We start from the raw sequence: 26,983 nt of genomic DNA, 5'->3' as shown, positions 1-26,983 counted from the left end.
GTGTTTTCTTTTTATTCTGTCTCACACAAGTCTTGGAAGGTCCTGCAGTGAGACATGAGGTGGTGAGGCAGGGATACAAGTAATTTGTCTGAACTCGAATTTGTGATGTGACTGCGGAGCAATTGTTGATGGTGACTTTAAACAGCTGTGAGCTGTACTTAGTTGCTGAGCTCTGCTAAACATTACGAGCAGCTGGAATGTCTAGCCCGTTTTCCTTCGCAGTCAATAATGTTATTCCAATTGGGAAACTTGCAAGATGATATCACTTTGACTCTTAACTTCCTACACTGCCACCAGATCATCACCTCTCCCACCTGAGGAAACAGCTTTCCCTCCCACTTAACCCTAGCAACTTCAATAATGAAATCACCCCAATACTGGATTCCTCCAGAAAACACAAGTCTCATCTGTGCAACCCATCCACAAGACTGAAAGCTTTTAACCTGGAGAGCACAAGATCACAGCAGAAAATCGACAAAACTCTGCAGTTAGCTAAGAGTAAGCAGCAAAATAAAACTCCCATGGATATTATTTATGTAAATTATTCTTCACCAACATACGCCGAGAGCAGGAAGCGCAATAGATTTGCTTGTTTTTTCCTTCTTTCGCCTATCCTCCCTGAGCTGATTTAAGAAAAATATAATGCACGTTTCTGGTCCTTCTCAGAGTAAGTGCAATCCCACTTTTGTTCATGGTGATGCCTAAATGAAGTGTCAGACAAACTGGAAACTCCGCACTGTTAAGGAAAGAAAGGATCATATAAATATTCCACTGCTGGAGACAAAAGGAGGATGTTGATCAGTGAGCAGGCAACCCCACTATATCTAGGGGGAGTACAAGTTCGACACCAAAACCCAGTCAAAGGCCACAATTTGAACAATTTAGTCATTATCCTGAACAATAGAACAGGGTGGGACAGTCTCAGGCCTTTATGGATCATTCACTAATCTCTGCATTGTCTGGTGTAATGTATAAAATTATATCTTATAAATGTAAAAAAAAGTCAAAGATTCCCAGGGGGAAAACCTAATCAAAAAATACCAACACTTGGAAACTAACACAATTTACTTTGTCGTCTACAGGATGAGTTGGACCAGTAAGTCTCATTTGCCAGTTTTACTGTTTTATCCTTCTGGGTTAGAAAAGTCCACTCATCTGCTACATTAACTGCCCAATCAAAACCCCTTCTTCTTGCTCAGTTGGTAGCTCTCTGACCTTTGATTCATACGGTTCTCAGTCCCTCTCCAGGACTTCAGCACAAAACCCAGGGCTGACATTCTAGTGTAGTACTGTCAGAAGTGTTGCTTTTCAAATGAGATATAGAACAGAGGCCCTATCTACCTTCTCAAGCTGGCATAAATGATTCCATGGCACAATTCTGAAGAGCAGGTGAGTTCTCTGTCTGTCCTGTCCAGTCTTTCATCTCTCAATCAACCAAAATGGAATACCTGACTGATATCACATTTGTTGTTATGTGGGAAATTGCTGTATGCAAATTAACTGTCATGTTTCCTACGTTATGAGTATCACCCTGGCTGTAAAGCACTTAAAGACATGCTGAGGCTGTGAAAGGTGCTACAGAAATGCAAAGCTTTTGGAAGCATAACCCTCCTATTGGACCCTCCCCACTGAGGAGATAGCTGATGAGGACAGGATGGGAATGTGGGAGCAGCAATTCATTACTGAATGGCCACGCAGGTCAAAGATGCTTCTCAGGTCCACCTCTGCTCCCAGCTCTCTCTCTCATCACAGCTCACCCCATCATTGTTGAACATCCAGTGAAAACTTGCACAGCTCAGATGTAACGGGGCACAGTGCAAAGTCATATACTGACGGAGAGTTAGGAAGAATCTTGCTGAAACGCAGAGCTTTTATGTCTGGTTTACAGACCTGACACTAACTTCAGACCCTGGGCTGGAGCAGCCAGGAAGCAATACAGACAGTCAGATTTAATTAGCAGAACAAACTTACCCCTTCAAACTACAGTAAACAGACAGATGTTTTCTACAATATTCTGCACAGTGTTTGTTTGAATGAATGGTAGGATTTGAAGGGCAACAATTCTTTATCATCTTGACACAAAACTATAACCCAAAAGTCAATGGGATATTTTACACTGCGTTGATCTACTGCAATGTAATGTTTATCTGGAATTTGTTTATCCAATGTAATGTTGATCTTTTTAACTGTTTCTTATTTTCTAACTTATACTATGTATCCCTGTTAAGGTAATGTAACTTCTTTTCCTTATTTCTCTATTTTGTACCTAAGATTTGTACTTTGTACCTAAGATGGCACCGTCTGGGCAACATTGTAAACTTTTCACTGTACATGTGGTAATAAACCAAATTGTAAACTCTAAATTTTGGAAAATGCGAGGAGGAGACAGAAAGACTGGTTTTTATTTACTAACCTTTCACTACTTCAGTTCATCGTAACGTACTCCAGAGCCAATGAAGAACTTTTGGAAAAGTCACTGTTGTAACAAAGGAAATGCAGTAGCCTATTTGCACATAACAAGATCCTGAAAATTGCAATATGATGAATGAAGAGTCAGTTAGACTCGAAACATTAGCTTGCTTTCTCTTCATGGATGCTGCCTGACAAGCTGTGATCTCCAGCATTTGTTGTTTTCAGTACAGATTCCAGCATCTGCCGTCATTTGCTCCTGCAATGTGATGAGTGACTGGACAATCTGTGATGTTAATCGAGTGATAAATTTCAACTGGGAGGGCAGGGTTTGATAGATCATCCAAAAGACAGTATGTCTGGCAGCACAGCAACTCATTGGCACTGCAGTGGGACTGTCAGCCTAGATTATGGGCTAATTCCCGGAGAAATTAGTAATGAGCCATGTTCTTGAAGGCAACAGAGTGGCTTGCTCTCCCATTCACAGCTGTGAATGGCTCTGGAGTGACATGTAGGACAGACCAGGTTACGGAATGAGGACTTTCTTCTATCAAGGAGCATTTGTAACAAAGAAACAAAATCAGAAATTGCTGGAGAAACTCAGCAGGTCTGGCAGCACCTGTGGAGAAAAAGCAGAGTTAACATTTTGGGTCCAGTGATCCTTCTTCAGGTGTGTTTTGACAACTGTTCAGTCATTTCATGGGCACTGTTATTGATACACTTTTATAAATTTCAGGTTATTTAAATCATTGAAATCAAAATTCCTCAAGAGCCACAGTGGGGTTTAACACTAACTTTCCAATATATCAATCCAGATTACAAATCCCATATCAAGACGTTAGTGAGGCCTCTTCTGGAGTACTGTTTGCCCTGCTATTGGAAGGATATTAATAAATTACAAAGTCAATCACATTGCTGTGGGTCTGGAGTCACATGTAGGCCAGACCAGGTAAGGATGACAGTTTCCTTCCCTAAAGGACATTAGTGAACCAGATGGGTTTTTCCACAACAATCGACAATGGATTCACAATCATCTTTGGACTCGTTAATTCCGGATAGTTATTGAATTCAAATTCCACCATCTGCCATGGCAGGATTCAAACCCAGGTCCCAGTACATTATCTGATTCTCTGGGTTAACAGTATAGCAATAATACCACTAGGCCATCAGCTCCTCACTACAACACTGACCTTGTAGAGATTTATAAAATCATGAGTGGTATAGATAAGGTAAAAAGCAAGAGTTTTGTTTTCACTAGGGTGGGGGGAGTTCAAAACTAGAGGGCATATTTTTACAGTGAGGGAAGAAAGTTTTAAAAAGGACATGAGGGGCAACGTTTTTAGAGTCATTCATATGCAAAATCAACTGCCAGAGGAAGCAGTGGACGCAGGTACAGTTACATTTGGATAAACTACATGAATAGGGAATGATTGGAGAGATGTGGGCCAAACACAGGTAAGTAGGACTGTTTCAGTTTGGGAATGTGTACAGTGTGGACTAGTTGGAACCAAGGGTCTGTTTCCAAGCTGTGTGACTCGATGACATAATGCTGCTAAGCCCATAACCTTGCAGCAGGAAAGTTTGAAGATGGACTACATTGTCAACCCACGCCGTCAGTATCAGACTAATCGGAATTCAGCAATATTCACCACAATGATGGATCAATTCCAATTTTTTCTCTGAAGGATAGACAGTTTTTCTCTGTTGAGACTAGAGCACTCTCCCACACAGGAACATCACTCCTTGCAGCCTCTGCACTTGTCTAGCCAAATCAGCTTATGTTGCAATAACATGCTTCGTGTTTTCTTTGGAAGAGGCTTGTCTGTGATTCCATTTCTTTGAAACAAGTACACAGCTGTGCATCGAGGGTTTCAGCACTGCCCTCCACCCTCCCAGGATTCAAATCCCTGCTTTCTCCCCTATCCACAGGAATAGAAGGAGGCCATTCAGCCCTTTGAGGCTGTATTGCTATTCAATGAGATCACAGCTGACCTGCACCTCAACTCCCCCTGATTCAACTTTACACCATGTCTTGCAGCAGCCTTGCCCAAAAAAAATCTCTAACAAATAGCAGCTGCTTCCCACGCCCCCAGCTGCTCACAACCTGAACAGGGTTATTGAGCAGAAAGTTCCAGAATTTCACTTCCTCTGTGTGAAGAATGAGTATGTTTCCATACAACGGCCTTGAACAATCTACCTCCCGTTCCTCCCATCCCAGCCACTAACCAGAGGAAATCATTTCTTTTCAGTGACTTTATCAAATCACCGATCCATTTTAAACATCACAGTAATATTGATGCAAACATCTAAACTTGAGGAAGTACGAGCCCAGTCAATGCTATCTGAACCTCATAATCAACCCCTTCAACTACATAGTTATTCCAGTGAATTTTCACTTTTCCTGCCCGAAATGGAAGTCAGTTCCTAATCTAATGGCACAGAGAAGGTGGGGGTGAGCTGCCTTCTTGAACCGCTGCAGTCCATGTGCTGTAAGTTGACCCACAATGCCCTTAGATGGGATCTCCAGGATTGTTGATCCAGTGACATGGAAGGAATGGTGATGTATTTCCAAGTCAGGATATTGAGTGGCTTGGAGGGGAACTTGCAGTTGTTGGTGTTCCCATATATCTGTTTTGTATTGTCCTTGGGGACGGTAAAGGTCAAGGGTTTGGAAAATGCTGTTGATAGAGCTTGGCGTTTTGCTGTAGTGCATCATATAGATGAATAGTCGCCAACTGGGCAACCACCATTTTATATCCAAAGCCTGAATCCTTTATCTGTTTGAGAAACTGCTCTGCCATGAGTTTATGAAAGTTGGAACAGGTTGGAAGGGTTGAATGGCCTCCTCCTATTCTTTTCTACCAACAACACCAAAGTCTCTAGTTTATAAATCCAGTGTTGAAAATAAAACTGAAAGATAGGTGATTGTGAACGATACAGGCAAAACAATTCCCTGTATTGTGTTGCTGAACAGAAAGAATAGCTTTAATTAATAAGCCTCTTCTTCAATCTATTCATCAGGAATGTTTCAGCTCCCGAAGGAAATCACTTCAGTTTCGTCTTTGCAATAAAAAAATGTACATAACTGTGTGTCACTTTACAGCAAAAGAGCGAGTTGGCTGGCTCTTGGAATGAAGTACGGACATTGACAATGTGATTGAGAAGGTCCCTCGACGAAAACAATAGAATACAGTAGGCTGATACTGCCATTTGAGGAGGTGTGGTGTGGTAGTGGTTTCGCCCTAATGGGTTCTACAGTTCCAGGGTGTGCTGGCACCGAGGGACATGGAGTGTATTGTTTCCCAACCCCATTGCAAAGCGAGAGGAGGGCTAGGAATGTGAGTTTCTGGGGCTGCAACGTGGCAGGAGATTGGGGTGGCAATCCCCCTGATAGGAGTAACAAGCTGCCACATTGTATCAGGAACAATTAGAGATTGACAGACATATGCTGCCCTTTCAGCCTTTTCAGGTGGGAAGCACCTTACGCTGATGCCTTACAGATTGTTTGATAAAAAGTTTATGAAGCAGGCACAGAGTTTGGAAAAACTGCAATGAAGACCAACCCTGAAATATATCCAATGTATATGACAGCCCATGGGTGGGTGGCTCTCTTGCTTGCAACAGAAAAACTGGGTTCAAATCCCATTAGAGATTTCTGGACACATAATCCAGGCTGAGATCCCTCGTCCCAATGGGAATGTTGTATTGTCAGAGTTTATCATAATGGATGTAACAGCAAAGCCATTAGAAATACATAATATGGTCAAGTAGAGTCATGAGGGAAAATCATGCCTGACAAATATATTAAAATTCTTCGGAGGTAGCAATCAGGACAGATGACGGGGAAGCAGTGGATGTAAAATGTTTGGATTTTTAGGACGTGTTTGAGAAGGTACCATACGTCAGGCAGTGCCTTAGCCTGGAAAGCGATTTGGCTAACTAATAGAAGACAGAGAGCTCCAATGAGAGGGATAGTTTCAGGGTGTAGGTAGTAGAGTGGCACAGAGCTCAGTGCGGGGCCACAATTATGTACAACACATATTAATGACTTGGATGTGGAAAGTGAAAGCGGTACAGCCAAGTTTGTGGATGACACAAAAACAGGTGGGAAGGCAAGTGGTGAGGAGGACTCAAAAGAGTCTGCAGAGGGATATAGACAGGTTAAGCAATTGGGCAAAAACCTTGGCAGATGGAAGATAATGTGGGGATAACGTGAGGTTCTGCACTTTGTCAGAAAGAACAAAGGAGCTGAATGTTATTTAAATGGAGAAAGACTGCAAAAAGCTACAGCACAGAGGGATGTGCACATAAATCACAAAATGCTAGCATATAAATTCAGCAGGTAATAGGAAGGAGATTGAACGTTGGCCTTTATTTCAACAGAAATGGAGTACAAAAGCATGGAAGCTTTGCTAAAACTATACAACGCACCAGTCAGAGAACAGCTAGAATACAGTGGCAAGTTTTGGGCCCATTATCGAAGGAAAGATATAATGGCATAAGAAGCAGTCTAGAGAAAGCTCAGTAGGCTGATACCAGGTTTGGAATGACTGTTTTATGAGGAGAGGTTGAGTAGGTTAGGCCTGTACTCATTAGACTTTAGAAGAATGAGCGGAGACCTTATTGAAACATACAAGATTCTTAAGGGATTTGACAGGGTGGCTGTGGAAAGGTTGTTTTCTCTTGTGGGAGAGTCTAGGGCCAGAGGGCATAATCTCAAAATACGATGTTGCCTCTTAAGACAGAGACTAAGAGGAATTTCTTCTCTCAGTGTGCAGTGAATCTGAAATCCTTTACCACAGAGGGCTATCGAAGCTGGGTCATTAAGTATATTCAAGATAGACAGATTTTTAAACAGTAAGGGAATCAAAGATTATGGGAAAAAAGCAAGGAAGTGGAGTTGAGAACTGTCAGATCAGCCATGATCTCACTTAATGATGGAGCAGATTCGATGGGGTGAATGGTCTTCCGCTGTTACTTCTTACAAAGCTTTGATCTTATTATGGGTGCCAGCTTTTGGGTTATGTCTCCCATGCAAAAGATCTCAAAGCGACTATTCTTAAAAGGAACAGAAACATTCTCCCCTGTGTCTAGGCCAATATTTATTCTTCAACGAACATCACTAAAAGAAACAGATTATCTAGTCATTTTATCACACTGCTGTTTGAAGGAAGTTGTTTGCACAAACTGCCTGCCAAGTTCCCTGCACCGCAAATGTCACTGCAGTTCAAAACATGCACCCGCATGAAATGCTTTGAAACGTGCCAATGCTGTGCAAAATTCATTAGAAAATTGAATATGTCACTGAATAGGAATTAATGTGGCAATCAAGTCTGCATCACTTGTAGTGCCCACAGCTCAGTGGGTAAACAAGCAACCTCTGTGATGCATTCATGTTTTTCCTGAGAGTATTGGCTGATTGGGAGACTCCATACAGAACCCAATGGTCAAACTGCCTTCTATAATACTACAACCTTGGAAACAAAGTAACAGTCAACACTACAGAACGCATTCCAGGATCAATACTCTGCTGGATGTTGAAATGTTTCAGGAATAGTTGCCCCTGCTTACAGTCCAGCTAGCTCACAGAGCTCACTAACAGATTACAGATCCCTCCAGTGTGTGGCAGAGTTGCACTTTCTTCCAGCACCCTCTTGACTGGCATCCAATTCCCTTCCCTCCATAAACCTGAGCTTGCTGTTTGTTGCTTTCAGTATGAATTGGCAAGAATTCAAGCATTTTTATTTACATTAAATTTGCAGTTGTTGATACCATTGCACGCAGCAATTAGAAGGGAAAAACAGAAAGGCTTAAGGAGGGAATTAAACAGAAATAGAGGAGTGACCCTCAACTGACTACCTGGAGGGGTGTCCAGGAGGCGGTGATGTTAACTTGCATTTTCCTTGGGACTCCAGCAGTTCAGGAAGGCTGCTCAGCAGCAATGTTCCCCTGGCACATGACCTCTGGCCCTGCAAGTGCCCCGTCTACCCCATTCTCCCCAATGGGCACCCAACACATTAATCATGGCAGCACCCTGCCAGCCCTAGCCAAATGGAAAGTGAATGAACACTCTGCTATCCAACCTGACAATTCATGCTTCTTGATCAAATTATGCTCTTTGTGAGAGTCTTTTTAGAGTCTTTTTAGCTATCTCAAACAATGGGATCAATCAGGTATCCAAAAAAATTGCGCTTCGCTCTTATGGCCAGTCCCTAGCTAATGGCTCAGTAAGGTTAGTGAGTAATCAGGGGCATATCGCTGACCTTCAATCAAACTAGCTTCCTTAAATGGGAGCAAGCCGCAAAAAGTTCACTGCTTCCCCTTGTTGTTAGAATGAATTGGCAAGAATTCAAGTGAGTTTTTCTCCTCACTCCACAGCTACTTACACCATTGTCTGAGGCAACTAAGAGAATCTTCAACTTTTTCTGAAGAAGGGCCCTGACCCGAAGCGTCAACTTTCCTGCTCCTCTGATACTGCCTGGCCCCCTGAACTCCTCCAGCTCCACACTGTGTTATCTTCAACTGACCCCCAGTTGTGATCAGGCTCTTCCTGGTTGCAGAGCACCTTCTCGGTTATTCACCACCCCCACAGGCTTCACTGATTAACCAAGTCATGCCTATCTCAAACAAATGCTAAATGGGTCAAGGAACTGAGGTTACTAGCATCCACCTCAAACTGCTGCTTGCGCTGCAAGAAGACAAAAGAGAGACACATTTATATATCACCTGTCACAGCCTTATGACTTTCAAAGGCCTTTTACCGGCAATATTTTGAAGTGCAGGTTACCACACTAACATCAGAAAATGCAGCGGCCAATTAAGACACAGCAAGATCCAACAGGCAAGCAATCAGAAAATGATCAGATAGTGTTAGTCATTCAACGGCACTCTTAACGCCTGGGTAACAACATTCTGGGTCTCAGTTCCATTTCTCTTCAGCACAAAGATCGAGACTGGCACATCAAGGGTGGGTTCTGAGGGAATGCTACGTCCTTGGAGGTGTTATTTTCAAATGAAACATTAAGCTGCTTACACTTGGGTGGGTATGGAAGATGTCACACTATTTCGAAGATCAACAAGCGAGTCACCTCCAATTATTACCTCTCAATCAACATTACAATAGGTCGGTAATCTGGTCACGTTCCTGCTTGTGGGATCGTACTGTGTGCACATAGGCTGCCGACTCACTAAAGCAGGCTGAGATGGTGAAAGGCACAACAGTCAGGTTTCCATAAAGCATGAAGAGGTCTCCTAGCTGACATCGCTCTTTAACACAGTGTTGCATAGTGAGTGTTAAACTCTGCCAGATAGTTTAACATGGTAAACAAAAGGAGTTGGCCTCCTGCCTACACTTGGTACAGGTAAATCCACTTTATCCCTCTTCAAACATGTAAAGCAGGTTAATCAATCCTGCAGAAAAAGCCACAGGAGGAGTCCGGGGGCAGGTAAAAACTTATCCACAGGAGTGTGTAAGTAAAAACCTCCCTTCTCTACTATATCCAATTGAAAAGCTGCCCATCCAGCAAAACAACAGATCTGTGGCTTTTGGAATTGGCCAACTGCTGCAAAATGGAAACAAAACAAACAGCCTTATGTTATTTTGATTCAAAATTGCTGGCTTTCTTCCCACTGGCAAAACTGCTTTGTTTTCATCGAACAGGGAGGGGACTCTCACCAAGCTTTCGGTCAGATTCAATAATTTTACTTGCGTTTTTTTTAACTCCCGCACAACTTCAGCGACTGACAGCCGAAATGTTCCCCTTCGTGACTAACGCCCTTCCTGCCCAGTTCTTATATACAAATTGTGCATCGAGAGGCTGCAATTATAATTTCCGTCGCTCCCATTCCCAACCTCGATATTTTTATTTTCTTTGCAAAGGCTTATTTTTAGTTAATCACGTTTTGTTTTGCTTTAAAAATACACAACTGTTTGCATTTTGCATGCTGAACCACTTATCCAACGTTACTGCGGAAATGTCTTTATGCTCTGCAATCCGATATGAATGAAATTGAGATTAACTGCAGAGAATTATTGCGGTGGAGGTGACCATTCTGCCCATCGTGCCTGCAAGCAATCGCTGGTCCCGCTGACTTTAAAGCGTCTATTGTCACAAATGCCTCTCCGGGGGGAGGGAAGAAAACAAATCACAAATGTTTTACTGGAGCCCTCTCTTCTGTTACGACCAACCTTTGCAAACTTTCTAAAATGTTTCGAAGCCCACTGTGCAATTTTCATCGAAGTCTGCCGGGGGAGAGGAATGTGAAGTAGTCTGCTGCCTACCTGTTTTAACTCGCTGGAGAAGTACAGGAGAGTCACAGCCATGCAGACACACTGCAGCAAAAGGACAGAACCCAGAACCAAGCCCAGTCTCTGGGCAGTTATCGAACTGCTGTTGCTCCCCATACTGGACTGCAGACCCTTGTTTATTTCAGGCAGCTCCCTGAGTTGGAAATGTTTCCACTTCAGGCGAGGCGGTTTTGTACAGCAAATGTACACAAGAGCAGGAGGGAGGAGTTAAGAGCGAGCTGCAGAAATTCCCTTCGGGACTGTTGTTTAGTCCATCAGTTTCTATTTCCCAAAACAAACGCTGGCATTTTCAGTTTCACCAGGAGTCGGTGTTTGTCTGAGAGAAGACCTTTCTTGCGCCGGGAATTCAGAACTGTAATCCCAGCGCAAGAAATGATCCTGTTGCATTCCACAAATCTGGCATATTTGACCTCACAGATATCAAAAGAACTGCCAGACCGGAGCTATAAACTCAACCATTTCACTTCAAACTTCCGGGGCTCCCAGCCCCTCCATGTCCTCGTTCAAAAAAAACATATTCTTTGTTTTCTAATTGTCCCACCCTTGGTCCAAATCTTCCGTTTCACCTCCTCCGGTCCTACCACACTCGTCAATTTTCCTTCCTCTGAGGTTGCTCTTTGCAATTCACTACAAGTGGCTGTGCTTTTCACAAAAGAAGGTGGCCATTCAGCCCCACTTTGTCATTCAATTATTTGAAACCACAAGCTTTTGGAACGCTGCTCCTTCATCAGGTCCAAGTGGAGAGGATCTCCAAGTAGATCACACTTCACCTGATGGAGCATTGCTTTGAAAGCTTGTGATTTCAAATAAACTTGGACTATAATCTGGTTTCATGTGACTTCTGACTTTGTCATTCAATTAGACGTAGCTGGTTTATACCTCCATTTGTCTACCTAGCTTTATTCCATTAATCTCATCCAACCAGATATTTATCAAACTCAAACGTGAAAAACTGTTGTAGTCTTTTGGGGGAAAGAGTTTTGAGATTTTTACTACCCCTTCTGTGAGGACGTATTTCCTCATTTTATGATATTCTTGATCACCTGCTGCTGAAAGGAACATCAACAGAGACTGAGGGAAGAAAAGAGGTCGATGGCCTAGTGGTATTAGCACTAGACTATTAAACCAAAGACCTAGGTAATGTCTTGTGGACCTGGGTTTGAATCCTGCCATGGCAGATGGTAGAATTTGCATTTTACAAAAATCTGGAATTAAAAGTCTAGAGATGACCGTGAGTCCGTTGCCGACTGTTGGAAAAACCCATCCAGTTCACTACTGTCCTTTAGGGAAGGCAACTGTCATCCTTACCTGGTCTGGCCGACATGTGACTCCAGACCCACAGCAATGTGGGTGACTCTTAAACTGTCATCTGGGCAAATTAGGAATGGGCAATAAAAGCTGGCCCCGCTAGCAATGCCTACGTACCACAAGTGAATTAAAAAAAGCACTAACATTCTTTAGGAAAAATCTGTGCCTTCATCTCACCATGAGGTCCACGAAAAAGCAAGCGTATGTGGTACTGCATCACTTCCTGTGATGAAATGTGCCTCAGTGGAGTATCACACAATCACCCATAACCCCTGATATTACATTTCCCCTCAAGTCTCTAATTCTAACCCTTGCACTACATCTCCACCCAAATCCCTGATTCCGTTTCTATTTTACAAGGAAATTTGCTGCATCAGCTTCATGAGTCTACCTGAACATGCTCTCAGCTTCTTTGGAGGAGATTTGAAATTTGAATCCTAAGTGTGATTTTTCAGATTCTGCTGGGCAGAAGCAGAATTGACGGATTGTTCTGGTTTAACATTGAGGCCATCATCTGGATTTCTCGATCAATGCAGCATCCCTGATCTTTTTCACAGTGGTGATGGTTGTTTCAACTGTAGGAGACTGTTCTTGTGAGAAACTTGATCCATCGCAACATACCATTTTCAATTTGAACGAGGTATGACCATGGGCATGATTCTTGTCCATAATGAGCTTGGTCTCAAATCCAAACTGGCTCCTAGTTCTAAGTATACTATACTTTTGTGATCTTGACTAGAGTTCCACATCTGAGTGGAACGGTTCTCATCTCGTTCTCCTTCATTTATCCCACTTTTGGAATACTACATTCAATTCCCATCTCACTGCGATAGGAAAGATTTTGTGAAGCCTGAAAGGGTTCAGAAAAGATTTACAAGGATGTTGCCAGGGTTGGAGGGTTTGATCTATAGGGAGAGGCTCAATAGGCTGGGGCTATTTTCCTGGAGCATCGGAGGCTAAGGGGTGGCCTTATAGAGGTTTATAAAATCATGAGGAGCACAGATAGGGTAATAGTCAATGTCTTTTCCCCACAGTAGGGGAGTCCAAAACTCGAGGGCTTAGGTTTAAGGTGAGAGGGGAACGATTTAAAAAGGACCTAAGGGGCAATTTTTTCACGCAGAGGGTGATGCGTGTATGGAATGAGCTGCCAGAGGAAGTGATGGAGGCTGATACAATTACAACATTTAAAAGGCATCTGGATGGGTATATGAAAAGGAAGGGTTTAGATGGACGTGGGCCAAATGCTGGCAAATGGGACAAGATTAATTCAGGATATCTGGTCATCATGGACGAGTTGGTCCATAGGGTTGGTTTCTGTGTCATACATCTCTGACTCTATGGCTAGATGGGTTAGCTACAGGAAAGATTTTCCTAATGGTGGGGAAAGGAAAATGGCAATAATGATCCTCTTGTCTCCAAACAATGAACAGCACGAGTACTACAGCTTGAGATCATCATTTTCAATGACTTTAAGAGCTTTGACAACCAATCAGATGATGGCTGTGTTCCTGCCTAATGGCATTGTGGGGGTACCTACACCAAGTCAACTGGAGCAGTTTAAGAAAGCAGCTCACCAACACCGTCTCAAGGGGAACTAGGGATAGGTAATATATTATGACCTAATTTAATAAAGTAAATTGTGATCAGGGAGGCCCACAGCTCATGAATGAATGAAAATAAAATGAGTATCTTGCTTTGACTTGGTATTTTGTGATGCACCACAATGCTTGTTTTCACTGTTGCAGTGAGTTGAGTGTTAGGGCTCTCAGAGTGACCAATTCCTTTTCATAAAATCATTAACTGAACTGAGGTATTCTCCCTGTCCTTGGTACTGTCTGAGAAAGGGAAGCCATATGCGGACCATCCTTTGGTGCAGTAGTCTCTGACCTGAACACATTCTTTGTCAGATTTCTGGGCACCTCTGAGTTAATTAAATCGCTGACTGGTTCCTGGTAGCATTGTGGTTGGTAACCATGTAAACTTTTCTAGCTCTTCAAGGAAGAACAGCATCACCTTGTTCGATTTTAGATTTTATTGTCATGTGTACTCAAGTACAGAAGTTCAGGAGTACAGTGAAATGTGTATAATGTCACCACACATGGTGCCATCTCTGCCAAGGTACCTAGGTACAAAAAAAACTTAGGTACAAAGCAGTAAGAGAAACAAATTTTCTGAAGAAGGGTCCCGTCCCAACCCGAAACGTCAGCTTTCCTGCTCCTTTGATGCTGCCTGGCCTGCTGTGTTCCTCCAGCTCCACACTGTGTTATCTATGACTCCAGCATCGGCAGTTCTTACTATCTCAGAGAAATGAGCCTTGAGAAATGGGAACAAAGCATCTTGCATTGCCAGGTGTTTTCACAAAATATATATAGTCTTTGCATCAAATCTCATCATTCTCAGTCCAAATCATTGTACTCATGGAGATGTTTTTGCTACTTCCTTAGAATTTAAGAAAGTCACTTGTTGGTGGCAAGGCTTTGTGGTGTTTCTGTTTTGAAAAGGAAACCATGAACTTAATCTGTGAGTGTCTCGCAAGCCCACGTAGCGGGTAGTGCTTCTTTCTCTAACATTGTATATCTCTATTCAGTGTCTATCTCTGTCAGTGAACAGAACATAGAGTAAACTGGTCTGTACCTTCCATCCATCTGCATCTGAAAGAGTTCAGCTCCTTCTCCTGTCGAAGATGCATCTGCAGCAATGGTTGTATGTAGCTCTGGGTCATAGTGAGCTCAAATATCAGGTGATAGCAGCCTCTTTCTCAAAGGACCTGGATTGTACCCCCTCCCAGCACCAATGATTCTCCTGTCACAACAACCGATGTAGTTGCTCCTGGATGTCAGCTAGGATGTGCAAGAACCTTATAAGCTGGAATCTCTGGAGTGCAGTCTCTTGTCTCCTCTGGATCAACTTTAACACCAAACGCATCACAATATGCCCAAACAACTTGACAGTCAGCTGCAAGAATTCATGTTTGTTGTTGAGTCTAAGTCCTGCTTCAAAAAGGCATTGAAGCACAGCTCAAACTTTAGCACCATTATCTGTCTGAGTGGATGCATGGACCAGGACATTATCCATATGACACACAACTCCATCAAATCCTGATGGATTCTTGATGTCTGATGGAAGATTTTTGGTCCTGATGTAATGTCAAAGGATAATGTTTTGAAACAAAACCTCCCATCTGGTGGAATTAATCAAGGAGTAGTTGCCAAAAGCCACACTTGGCATCTAGCCCCATAAGGATTGAACATTTTTCCAAGTTTGCGAAACTGTCATACAGTACAGAATGTAAATCACATTCAACTGCTTTGTTTCACTGTGTACACAAATTCTGGTACATCCCTTGAGTTTTGGTGCTGGGACCATCCCAAGCACCAGTTTGTTGGCTCTGTCACAGGTGAGATAACCCCATGCTTCAATGTACACATAATTTCTTTCTTTACCTTTGGCCAGAGTGGATGATGGAGTTTTCTGGGTGTAAACAGTTACTGGCTTACTTCCAGAATACAGAATAAAGTGATGCTCTGTCTTCATCTGTCCTAGCCCTGCAGACACCTATGGAAATTCAACTCCAGGCTTTCAGTCTGGTCTTCTCAGATTTCCAGTTCCTCTACTCTGTAAATCAGATATAAGGAGATGCAGGAGTGAACACTCTGTTTCAGGATCACATATTGCGTTTCAGTGATTATTCTCCTTCCTGCAGTGTGATGCCCAGACTGAACATAGTTTGGCCATGGTTCTGTACAACTGAAGTGTTACTTCCTCACATTTGAATTCCATTCCTGTTGAGATAAAGCCAACATTCCATTTACCTCTTTGCTTATTATTTGGAGCTGCTCACAAACCCTTGGTGATTTGGATATATTGGACACCTTGTGCTCCCTCTCAGCATTTAGACTCCCATCATTAAGACAATGTTGTCATTTGTCTTTCACAGATCCAATGTGAATGACTTCCCAAATCAAACTCTACCAAAGGTTGTCCACTCACTAAGACTGCCTGTGTCCCATTGTAACTTGTCGTGCCTATTTCCATAACTTACTGTGTCTCCAGACATGGTATCATTGTGGATATACAACTCTATTCCTTCAATCAGATTTTTTAAAAATAAAATTCTTGTGTGGACTGTTGGCATCACTGGCAATGCCAACATTTCTTGCCAATCTGTAATTGCCCTTAACTGACTTGGTAGGACATTTCAGAGTTCAATTAAGAATCTAACATATTGCTGTAAATCTGGAGTCCTATGTCGGCCCGACCGAGTAAGGACAGCAGATTTCCTTCACTATAGGACTTATAAGTGGGTTTTTAAACAAGCTTTCTAGTTCAAGGTTTTATTGAATTCAAATTTCAACATCTGCCAAGATGAGATTCCAGAACCTAATCGTGGCCCTCTAGGTTAGTAGTAGAGTGACATTACAAGCAGATCACTGCCTCCCCCATCTATGTTAAAATGTGGAGGTTCCAGAACCATTTTCCAGAGCTCAGCATTTGTCACACCCAGTTGCTTGGTTGAAATTACTGATGAAACTCAGTAAGTCTAACAGCATCTGTGGAAAGAAAGCAGAGTTGACATTTCATTACTTCATCAATAGTTTTGTTGTTCTTGAGTACTGCTGAGAAAATTTTCTCAAAGATTTTATTTCTACACTCGTCAGGACAATCTGCAAGAACACTGATGTAAATGGGAAGAACAGCGTTTATACTGGATGAGAATCAGGTGTTGGCTGGTCAGCAAGTGGATTTGAGCTGGCAGAGACTTGTCATAAGGTATATACCGCATGATGTTGAATGATAGCTGACAGTTAATTGCTAAACTTTGCTCAAATTTAAACCAGGCAGAGACTCTGATCAGTGAAAGCATTGTGCTTAAACTAAACCTGGCAGTTAACTGTCAGTCATCATCTAACTTTGACAAGATGCATCTTTTTTCAGAGGTACATGTCACAGCAGAGGACAGGCCCATTATCACTACTCCCTGTTCTAAACTCCCAACCAATTACCAGCCACCATGTTACAATGTTACAATGGAAACAATGTTTCCTGTACAATAAACATTAGAAGTGAATCCCACTCAAGGCCTTCTCCAAGCTTCGAGTGACAATCCATCTGTTCTCCTGGTCACATTCACTAATGTCCTCCCTAAAACACTCAGATAAATGAGATATGACCCATTCTTTGCCAATTTATTTGGATTCTCTTTGGTAAAAGTATGTGTCACACCATTCAGTAATTTTGTTCCTAAGAACAGAATCCAGAAACTTACTCACAAGTAAATTAAAAACGAAAGTCACGTTGCTTCCTGATTTCCCCTCTGTTTTTTTCTGTCATGGGTTTTCTGTATCTGGAAAGCTTCTCTCATCAATGACTAATGTATCTGCAAATAACTTCACTCATTTCCTTTCTTGAGTGGAATCCAGTACCTCATCCAGTGCAGGGACTGATCAGATTTGGTAACCTACATCAAAACTGGAAAGCAGGACAGTTTTATCACATTCTTTCATTGAGTAAAATTATTTCTAAAACAGCTTACATTGACAATATGTTTTTGTGCTGCATTTTGGTTATTAGCTTCTCACACTTCTCTGTTCTGTGCTCCAAGCAATCCTTGACCCAATACCTCCTGGCTTGGCCCTAATGGCCTGAACCAAAATGTGGGAATATCAGAAATCTGGCAAGATACGGTCCCGCGGGGTTTGAGGTACTGTACCTGTTCCCATGAAAGGTGTTAGATCAGAGCGAGGGGACTGAATGAGTCAGGGGGTGTAGGCCCAGCAAGTCAAAGGCAGCCTTTGCTGCTAGGCCAGAGGCTTGGAAATGATAGGTCAGCCATGTGGAGTGGTCAGAGTCAGGATCCTCTTCTCACAAGGGATGACGATCCAAATGTCAGGCAGCCCAACACCATCCTGACTCTTTCTGATATATTGTGGCCTGTTTTCTTCCTCCTGGAATGAGATAGAGGGAGGTATTACAGGAGATGCAAGTGGGTGGCATAGCCATTACTTTTGGTGAAGGTAGGGAGCTGTCCAAGCAACCGAGCAGGCAGAACAGTGGGCGTATAGGATTAGTGGTACCAGTGGTTGGGATGGGTGAGGACAAGTGAGGGAAGATATTGCAGCCAATAGTGAAAGTGGTAGAGCATGAGCCTCAGTACAAGGTTGGTACAGTAGCAGAGAGAGTGTGAGCATCAGGCAGAGGAGAGAAGATGGTGGCACTTAGGTTGGCAGAGTGGAGAATATCATTGACTTTTTCCTACAGTACATGTGGCAGCTGAGACTGCACTACGCTGGGTGGCAACAAAAGAGCAGCCTGGCGTGGTCTGGTATTGTGACCTTCTCCATGGCCCTGGGGAAAGACAACGCCCTGCCCATGCACCATTCCATCCAGCAGAATCTCCAGGACCCTGCCCACAAAGTAGAGTGCCAATTTTCCCTTCTCTACCATGTCTGGGGCAAATATAAGAAACCCTGAATGGCAGCCCTGAACTGACAGTGCTTATCCTAGTTCACAACCATTTTTTAAAGGTGGCACCAATGCTAAAGGTGCCAGTGAATTTCTGGATATCCCGACAATGGTGAGTTGTTCCAGGTCTTTGGAATCAGGTGAGAGGAGTATCTAGGGGTGAGGTAGGTAGTTAATGAGGTGACTTTGTAAGATACGGTGAGAGATCTCACTTGGCCCCATAAATGAAACTGACAGCAAGAAAATGAAAGATTTAGCCCTTTGTTTCTAATGCAATCTGTGTAGAATGACAATCCAGCTGTCTGCATGACTGGCAGATTATTACTAACTCCTCTCCTCTGGACCTGCTGCTGTTCTATACACCATTTTATTGCCAATTAAAATTGTTTTCCTATCTTTGTCACTCCTGCTTTGATTGTGCAATCAGAATTTTGTTCATACTTCCTCGAACCTTTACTGCTCCTGGAATATTAATCTTATCTTTATTTCTCTTTGCTCTGCTGTTTATTCTTACTCAGTCTTTTCCTTCCCTTCTACTAAATTTTTATTTTCATTCAAATCTTTCCCTTACTTTTAAATCTTTCCTACAACCTGAGTATCGTGCTTTAGTCTCAGCATTGTTCAGGTGATTTCTGTCCCAATTGTTCTCAAACCAGGGGATACCATCTCAGGATAAGGATTCAACCATTTAAGACTGAGATGAGAAGGATTGTTTTTCACTCAGAGGGTGATAAATCTTTGAAATACACTACTGCAGGTGAATGTAAAGATTTGAGCATCGAGAATGTTCAAGACAGAGATTGATAGATGTATGGTAACAAATGAAACCATAGGAACAGTCTTGAGGTAGATGATCTGGATTGGCAGAGCTGGTAAGTAAAGGTAAAGTCACTTTAGTCCTACCAGAGCATTGAGCTGTTCTCACATGAGAGAAACAAGGTGATGGTTTAACCTGAGGTCACCACATCTCAGGTGAGGGGAGAAGTTGAGAAGGAGAGTCCCTCATGGCCACCTTAACAAGAATAGGAATTGAACTGTTGGCATCACTGTGCACTGTACACCAGCTATCCAGCCGAGTGACCCCGTTGCTGAATTACCTTCCACTGTTAATGCATTGCTATTTTAATCATCTCAAACTGAAACGATATGCCCCTTACCCTGAGAGTATGTCCCCATGTTCTATACCAGCTGAAGGAGTAAGTTTCTCAGGAGCCATCCTGTCAAAATATACTACATTCTAAAAGATGAAATCGCCCCATGTTTCGGCTCTTTTCCGTCAACTTTTATGGAGAGTTTCTTTCCACGAGGCCCAATGAGGTTCCTTGTACAATCGTTCAACCCTGCCTCATTAACTAGCTACTCAGCCCCTTTTGTCTGGTGTTAGCCCAGGCCTCCCAATGGCCGTAGCCAGGCAGCACTCATGACTGCTGGGACACCATGGATTCTTGGCATTGGTGCCATCTTTGAAAGGTGGCTGTGCACCCAGACAGTCACTGACAACCCAGAGCTGCCCTACACGGTTCATGTTATTTGCCCTGGACATGACAGATAAGGGGAACTTGACCCATCACATTGATAGTTAGCTGACAGGTTGTGTTTAAAATTCAAACAAGGTAGTTTGACTGTGATTGGTCAAGGCACTGACCTGAAAAAATGAGTCAGCAAATGGACATCACCTATTTTGTTGCTTTCGACATGCTGAAGGGCAACTGCATCTTCTTTCTATTGGCAAAGAATTTGGGTCCTTTGTAGATTAAATTAGTTTTTACTTTAAATGATAACCCTTACAAGGTTTATTTTGACCATGTGTGAAGCAATCTTGAATTTCTCTACATTCAATTTCATCTTAAAATTCAGGCCAGGTTGTTCAGGGCATAATGTCAGGAAACACTTCTTCAGACAAAAAGGGAATGGATAGCGAGAACTCTGTCCTACTAAAAGAATAATGTTTGTTGAAAATTTCAAAATTAAAATTGATCATTTTTGTTTATAAAGGGAGTTAAGGGTTTCTGTTTGCCCTCCATTCACAGGATGTGGACATCGCTGCCTGGGTTAGAATCTATTGTCCATCCCTAATTGGTGGTGGTGAGCTGCTCTCTTGAGCTGCTACAGTCGGTTTGGTGTAGATATACACACAGTGCCGTTTGGTTTGGGGAGTTTTAGGATTTGACCCAGTGATATTGAAAGAAGGGTAACACTCCAAGTCAAGATAGTGAGGTAATTACAAAATCCAACAGGGTTAAGATATAGATCAGCTGTGACCTTTTTGGACAATGGAACAGGCTCAACTGGTTGAATAGCCTCCTTTTTTAATAGTTCATTCATGGGTTGTGGGTGCCACTGCCTGTATTTATTACTCATCCCTCTAGTTACCCTGGAGAAGGTAATGGTGAACCGCCGTTTTGAACCACTGCAGTCCATGTGCTGTAGATAGATGTATAGTGCTGTTAGGGGGTAGGTATCAGGATTTTGACCCAATGACACTGCAAATTTCCAAGTCAGATTGACAAATGGTTTGGAGGGGGACTTGTAGATGGTGTTGTTCCCATGTATATGTTGCCCTTGTCCTTCTGGATGGTAGTGGTCATGTGTTCGGAAGGTGCTTAATAAGAAGCCTTGACGGATTTCTGCAGTGTACCTTGCAGGTGGGACACACTGCTGCTACTGAGTGTGGTATGTGGTGCCAATCAAGTGATCTGCTTTGTCCTCAGTGGTGTCAAACTTCTTGAATATTGTTGATGTGCTCATCCAAGCAAGTGCATAGTATTTCCCCACACACGTGATTTGTGCCTTGCAGGTAGTGGACAAGCTTGGGAGAGTCAGGCAGTGAGTTATTCAGTGCAATATTCCTAACCTGCTATTGTAGCCTGAGTATTTATTTAGCTTGTCCAGTACATTTCTAGTCAATGGTAATCCCCAGGATGTTGTTCCTGTGTGTACTCAAATCCATCTATGATTTAGCAACACAGGAACAGATGTAAACCATTGAACCCATCAAGCCTACACTGCCATTTAATATGATCATGGCTAGCTGATCACATGAATACCTTTTACCCACTCTATCCCCATAATCCTTTGCACAATTCATAATTAAAGAATAATCAACTTTTACAGTAAATATTCTCACAGTCTGAACGTCCACAGCCCTCTAGTGTAAAGCGTTCCAGTAAAATAAAATCCTCCTGATCTCACATCTAAATGGCATCTTCCATCTTTTCAAACTGTGCTCCCTGGTTCTCAGCTCCCCAACCAGGAGAGACATCATAACTCCATCTACCCTGTCTATCCCTTTTAGTATTTTGTAAGTTTCAATGAGATCATCTCTGATTCTTCAAATACAACTCCAGTTTGCTTAATCTCTCTTCATTGGTCAGTGCCACCATCCTGGCAACAAGTTTGGTGAACCATTGTTGCACTCCCTCTCTGGCAATAATATCTCTCCTGAGATAAGGAGACCAAATACAAATTTGACAAATATACACAAAAATATAATCACCCCAACACAGTTATGGTCACTGGGACACAGGATGGATGTGATCACAGCAGGAGAAGGTACAGAGGAGTGTCTTGGATCACAGTGTGTATTCAAGTGATTCTTTGTATAAATATAAAGAGTATAAAATAAATATAATTAAGAGAAGGCTTAACATCAGCAATTTGCTTAAATATGATGTCTATTAAGTAATAATAATGTTTATAGTGGTAACAATAAATAAAAGGGTAGAGAGAAAAGGCAAAAAGTCTCACATCCTTTTAGAAAAAGCAGCAAGTCTCACGCCCACCTGCCCATCAGGGGCCCCCTCAATCGATGGTTGGTCTGGAGGCTTAGGTTCGTTCCAGGCACCGTTCACGATTCTGAGCCGAGGCGAAGTCCCATGCCTTGGAACGAAACTGTCTCTCTCTGTCTCATACAGCGCAACAAACAGCCAGCTCAAAGGAAGCAGGTACAGAAAACAAAACACAGTTACAGAAAAACAAGTTGCAGGTGTCATCTTCGGTCCGTAAAGGAATGTTAACAAGGCTCACCCAAGGTCATGCTGCTTGTCGAATATCATCAACAATTTTAGCCCTTCAGCCCAGCCTATACAATCTATCTTTTCATGTAGCTGCCAAATACCATCATTAACTTTTAGTCCTTCGGCCCATCCTATACAAGGAGATTAATGAGAATGCTAATAGGAATGGAGAATGTTAGCCATGAAGAAACAATGGACTGACTGAGGTTTTCTTAAGAAAAAGAAGAGAGAAACTTATTGACGTGAACAAAATAATGAGAGCACTAATTCGTGGCTAGTGTCAATTCTGAGGGAGAAATTCAGGGTTCGAGTCCTACCTGAATACACAAAGACCAGGGAGGGTGCATGCAATATATAGCCAAACAGGTTGATTGTTGACTTGTAAAACATTCCAATATACACCGGCAGCAGGTGGTAAGAGCGGAAGAGACTCCTGCTCAGTCATGTGATGGGCAGAAATGGAAGCCTCTACCCTCACTATCCATAGTTCCCAGCTACAGCATACGTGTAATCTCTGTTGTTTGTAACATATATAAATGATTCGGAAGAAGATGTAGGTGATCTTATTAATAGATTTGCAGATGACATAAAAATTGGTGGAGGTGTGGATAGTGAGGAAGGTTGCCAAAGGAGAGAGCAGGATATAGATCAGTTGGAAAGTTGGGCAGTGAAATGGCAGATTGAGTTTAATCAGGGCAAGTGTGAAGTGGTGCATTTTAGGGGGTCAAATGCAAGAGGAAAGAACACAGTAAATAGCAGGACCCTTAGGAGCATTAAAAAACAGAGAGATCTTAGGGTGCAAGTTCATAGCTCCCTGAAAGTGGCAACACAAGTGGATATGGTGGCAAAGAGGGTATACGGCACGCTTGCCCTCATTGGTCGGACGAATGCGTATAAAAGCTGGCAAGTCGTGTCGCAGCTGTATAAAATTTTAGGTAGGCCACATTTGAAGCATTGTGTGCAGTTCAGGTCGCCACACTTTCAGAAGGATGTGAAGGCTTCAGAGAGGGTGCAAACGAAGTTTATCAGGATGTTGCCTGGTTTGGAGTGTATTAGCTATAAGGAGATGTTGGACAAACTTGGATTGTTTTCGCTAGAGCATCGGAGGCTGAGGGGTGACTTGATATACGTATATCAAATGATGAGTGGCATGGATAGGGGGGATAATCAGAGTCATTTTCCCAGTGTCGAAATGTCAAATACTAGGGGGCATGGGTTTAAGGGAAGAGGGGAAAAGTTTAAAGGAGAGGTGTAAAGCAAATTTTTTTTTACACAGAGTGTGGTAAGTGCCTGAAAAGTGCTGCCGGGAGAGGTAGTAGAAACAGAAATGATCGGAAAGTTTAATACGTTGACTTTCCTGCTCCTTGGATGCTGTCTGACCTGCTGTGCGTTTCCAGCTCCACATTTATTGACTCTAGCTACCAGCATCTGCAGTCCTTACTGTCTCTAATTCAATAACCAGAGCACTGATTTAGACAGACAAATGAACAGGCAGGGAATAGAGGGATACAGACCATATTGAGGCAGATGACGTTAGTTTAGAATGACATCATGTTGCCACAGACCTGGTGGGCTGAAGGGTCTGTACTTGTGTGGTGCTCCTCTGTGTTCTAACTCCGACCCCCTTGGGAGACAGGTTGGGGGATGCAGGTAGGGGGTTATTGTGGTTAGTCAGTGGGAAGGGTGGAGTTCTGACTTCACCAGCTTCAAAATCTCTCCTCCCCCAACCTGTCCATCTTCCTACTCACCTATCCACTCCACCCTTCCCACTGACCAACCACAAAAACCCAGTACCTACATCCACCTATCTCCATATTACCTACCGTCCACCCAGCCCCAACCCCTCCCTCCATTTATTTCTGGGCTTCCCTCCTCTTCCCCAGTCCTGATGAAGGGTTTCAGCCCAAAATGTTGACTTTCCTGGCTCTTGGATGCTGTCTGTCTGACCTGTCGTGTGTTTCCAGCTCCACATTTATTGACTCTAGCTCCCAGCATCTGCAGTCCTTACTGTCTCTAATTCAATAACCAGGGCATTGATTTATAAGTAATTGAAGGGAGTTGAAGTGTAATTATTTCAACTGGAAGTGGGTATGGGCCTGGATCTCACTGTGTGAAAAGATGACAGAGGCAGAAACTCCCATTTTAAACAATGTTTGAATATGCATTTGAAGTGGCATGGCCTACAAAACTATAAAGCTGGGAAGTGGGATTAGCTTTTTTTAGCCAGTCGTCCCTGACACTTTGGTTTCCAAGCAATAAATCTGTTCAATAAATCATCTCACAAGTTCCTGTGCAGTTAATAAAAAATCTTCAGTTGTGTTACAGTCCAAGGTCTGTGAGAAAGCTGGGTGGAGTAGTGACCAGGCAGATTGAAACTGAAATTTGCCAGTGCCTGGAAACCAATTTATGTGCAACTTACTGCAAAGTGAATTTAAAAGCAGGGAAATCACAGGCAACAGGTTTCCCATCATCCACATCCACACTGAGTTTTTATTGCATTCGCATTCCTCCCTCCGAGACCTTGGCACTCCTACATTTCTGACCTTTCATGCATCCCCGACTTTAATCTTTCTGTTCTGTTCAGTACCGAAACCTTCAGCTCCTGGAACCTCTCTGTCATCCTTTAAAGCGCTTTTGAAAACATACTTCTGTGGGTGACCTGCCCTAAAATCTCATCACGTGTCCAATCACTCCTGTGAAGTCCATTGGAATGTCCACAACATGAAAAGTGCTTTATTAAAAACTCACTTGTGATGTTGGATGAACCCACAACCAAGACCATATCCCAGAACAAAACCCAGAGCACAGTATTGGTGGAACGCGAGACCTGGAGTTGTGTTTTAGTCTTAACCTTCCCAGTGATACCCAAACAGGTAAACAGTTAAAATTCTTGAGTGACCAAAGACCCAATGCACTCATTGAACCAATGGGTCTGTTCCCATGCTGTATGACTGTATGACTCTTAAGCCCGCCTGTGTGGGCAGTTCAGCAGGACAGGTCCTTCTTTAAGTGTGTGAATTCTGTGTAAGGCATGGGGACCCTCATTGCAAATGATACCAACCTAAGAGGGAAGTCAGCAGAACCTCCCACTCTACAACCGCCCCTATCCCACAACCACAGTGCGGGTCTGCCCAGAGAGGATCAGACAAACAAGAGGTCACTTGCAGTCAGTGCTTTACATCTTTTAGTGAGGCCAAAGGAAATGTTTAGGTGTCAGCTACCTTGGGCACCAGTTCTGAACTCTCAGAGCCAAATTACAACCTTCAGAATTCCCAAGGCAGCTAACTTACCGAAAAACAGTTTTCTTGACCAGTTGGCAGTATTGTTGAGGAGACCTTTGTGACAGAATGCACCTGCCTCTGAACCAGAGGTTCCTGGTTCAAGTCCTACCTCAGGGCTTGTTGGTAACTGAAGGACTGTTGGTAACTTGACCAATCCACCTCCTACACCTTTCAATGTGCTAAAGGTAAATGCAGCCGTGATACCTTCTGGTCAGCCATTACTGACAATATGCCTTGCCAATGCTTCAGTATGCATCAGGAAATAACTCACATTAAAGGGCTGCTTCCTACGCTGCTGAAGACAAACCTACTGTCATAGAAAACAAGCAATTTCTCACGTGTAGCATTGACCAGATAATTTTTTTTTCTCTCTCGGGTGATGTTAGTTGAGGGCTAAATATAGGCTAAGACCCAGGGAGAGGATCTTAATGCTCCCTTGGAATAATGAGGATGGGATCTTTTACACCTTCCAGAGCCAACGGAGTGGGTCTCTGTTTAATGTCTCATGAAGAGTTGGCATCATTGACAGTGCAGGGTCCCCTCAGTATTGACACTGGGATTGTCAATAGGATCTTGTTTACTCAAGTCTGCAGACTCAGGGCTCAAAGCCACACCCTTCTGTCTCAAAAGTGTAAGTGCTACCAACATAAAATATTACTTTGCTTTCAGACTTGGTTCCGGGGAGAGCACCAACAACAACTCTATTGTCAAACAGTGATTTTGACTGAATCTCTGTGAGTATTTATTACTGCCTGGCTTTCTTTTGAAGACAAAGGCTACACCAGCTACATAAGTGTTGACATGCTACTGTCTTTTTTTGTTCACGTTTATACCAGACTTCAGCCTCCCTGTCTAGAGTTTCACTTTCTGAAAATTTAAATTCGTAGCAGCCAACTGTTTGGAATAGAAATGCAATACTTTACTAAGATGCCTCCTGCTTGCCGAGTCACGTGACCTGTACCGTGAGGCACTCACTGCAGGCATCCAGGAGTTAATTAAAGAGAAGTTGATAAGCTAAAGCTCAGAAACAATACTCTGAAACTTTCCAAGAAATAGAAACTAATGAACATGAGGTTGGCAAAAGAAAATGAAGCACGCTCGACAATTAATGAAAACAAGAGCAGACAAATGGCAAAAGTTCAAAATGTTACTTTCCATTGTATCTCAATACATAATGATAATAATAAATCAAATCAAAT

General features: G+C 42.8%; 1 protein-coding gene across 2 annotated transcripts in view; it reads right to left on the bottom strand.

Moving 5' to 3' along the window:
* LOC109938453 (tumor necrosis factor ligand superfamily member 10-like) overlaps positions 1 to 10,910 on the bottom strand; it is a 34,045-nt gene extending 23,135 nt beyond the window's left edge. The window contains exon 1 of one of the 2 annotated variants that reach the window (XM_048604710.1): positions 10,691 to 10,910. In XM_048604710.1, coding sequence (XP_048460667.1) covers positions 10,691 to 10,813 — 123 coding nt within the window. In that variant the 5' untranslated portion in view covers positions 10,814 to 10,910. The remainder of the gene's footprint in view (positions 1 to 10,690) is intronic. The other variant, XM_048604709.1, reaches the window with a different exon arrangement.
* Between the last annotated feature and the right edge of the window lie 16,073 nt (positions 10,911 to 26,983).

Source organism: Rhincodon typus, chromosome 13 (genome assembly GCF_021869965.1).
Source record: "Rhincodon typus isolate 14 chromosome 13, sRhiTyp1.1, whole genome shotgun sequence".
Classification (NCBI taxonomy): domain Eukaryota; kingdom Metazoa; phylum Chordata; class Chondrichthyes; order Orectolobiformes; family Rhincodontidae; genus Rhincodon; species Rhincodon typus.
Note: the sequence above shows the minus strand (reverse complement) of the source record. Positions and strands in the feature narration are given on the sequence as shown.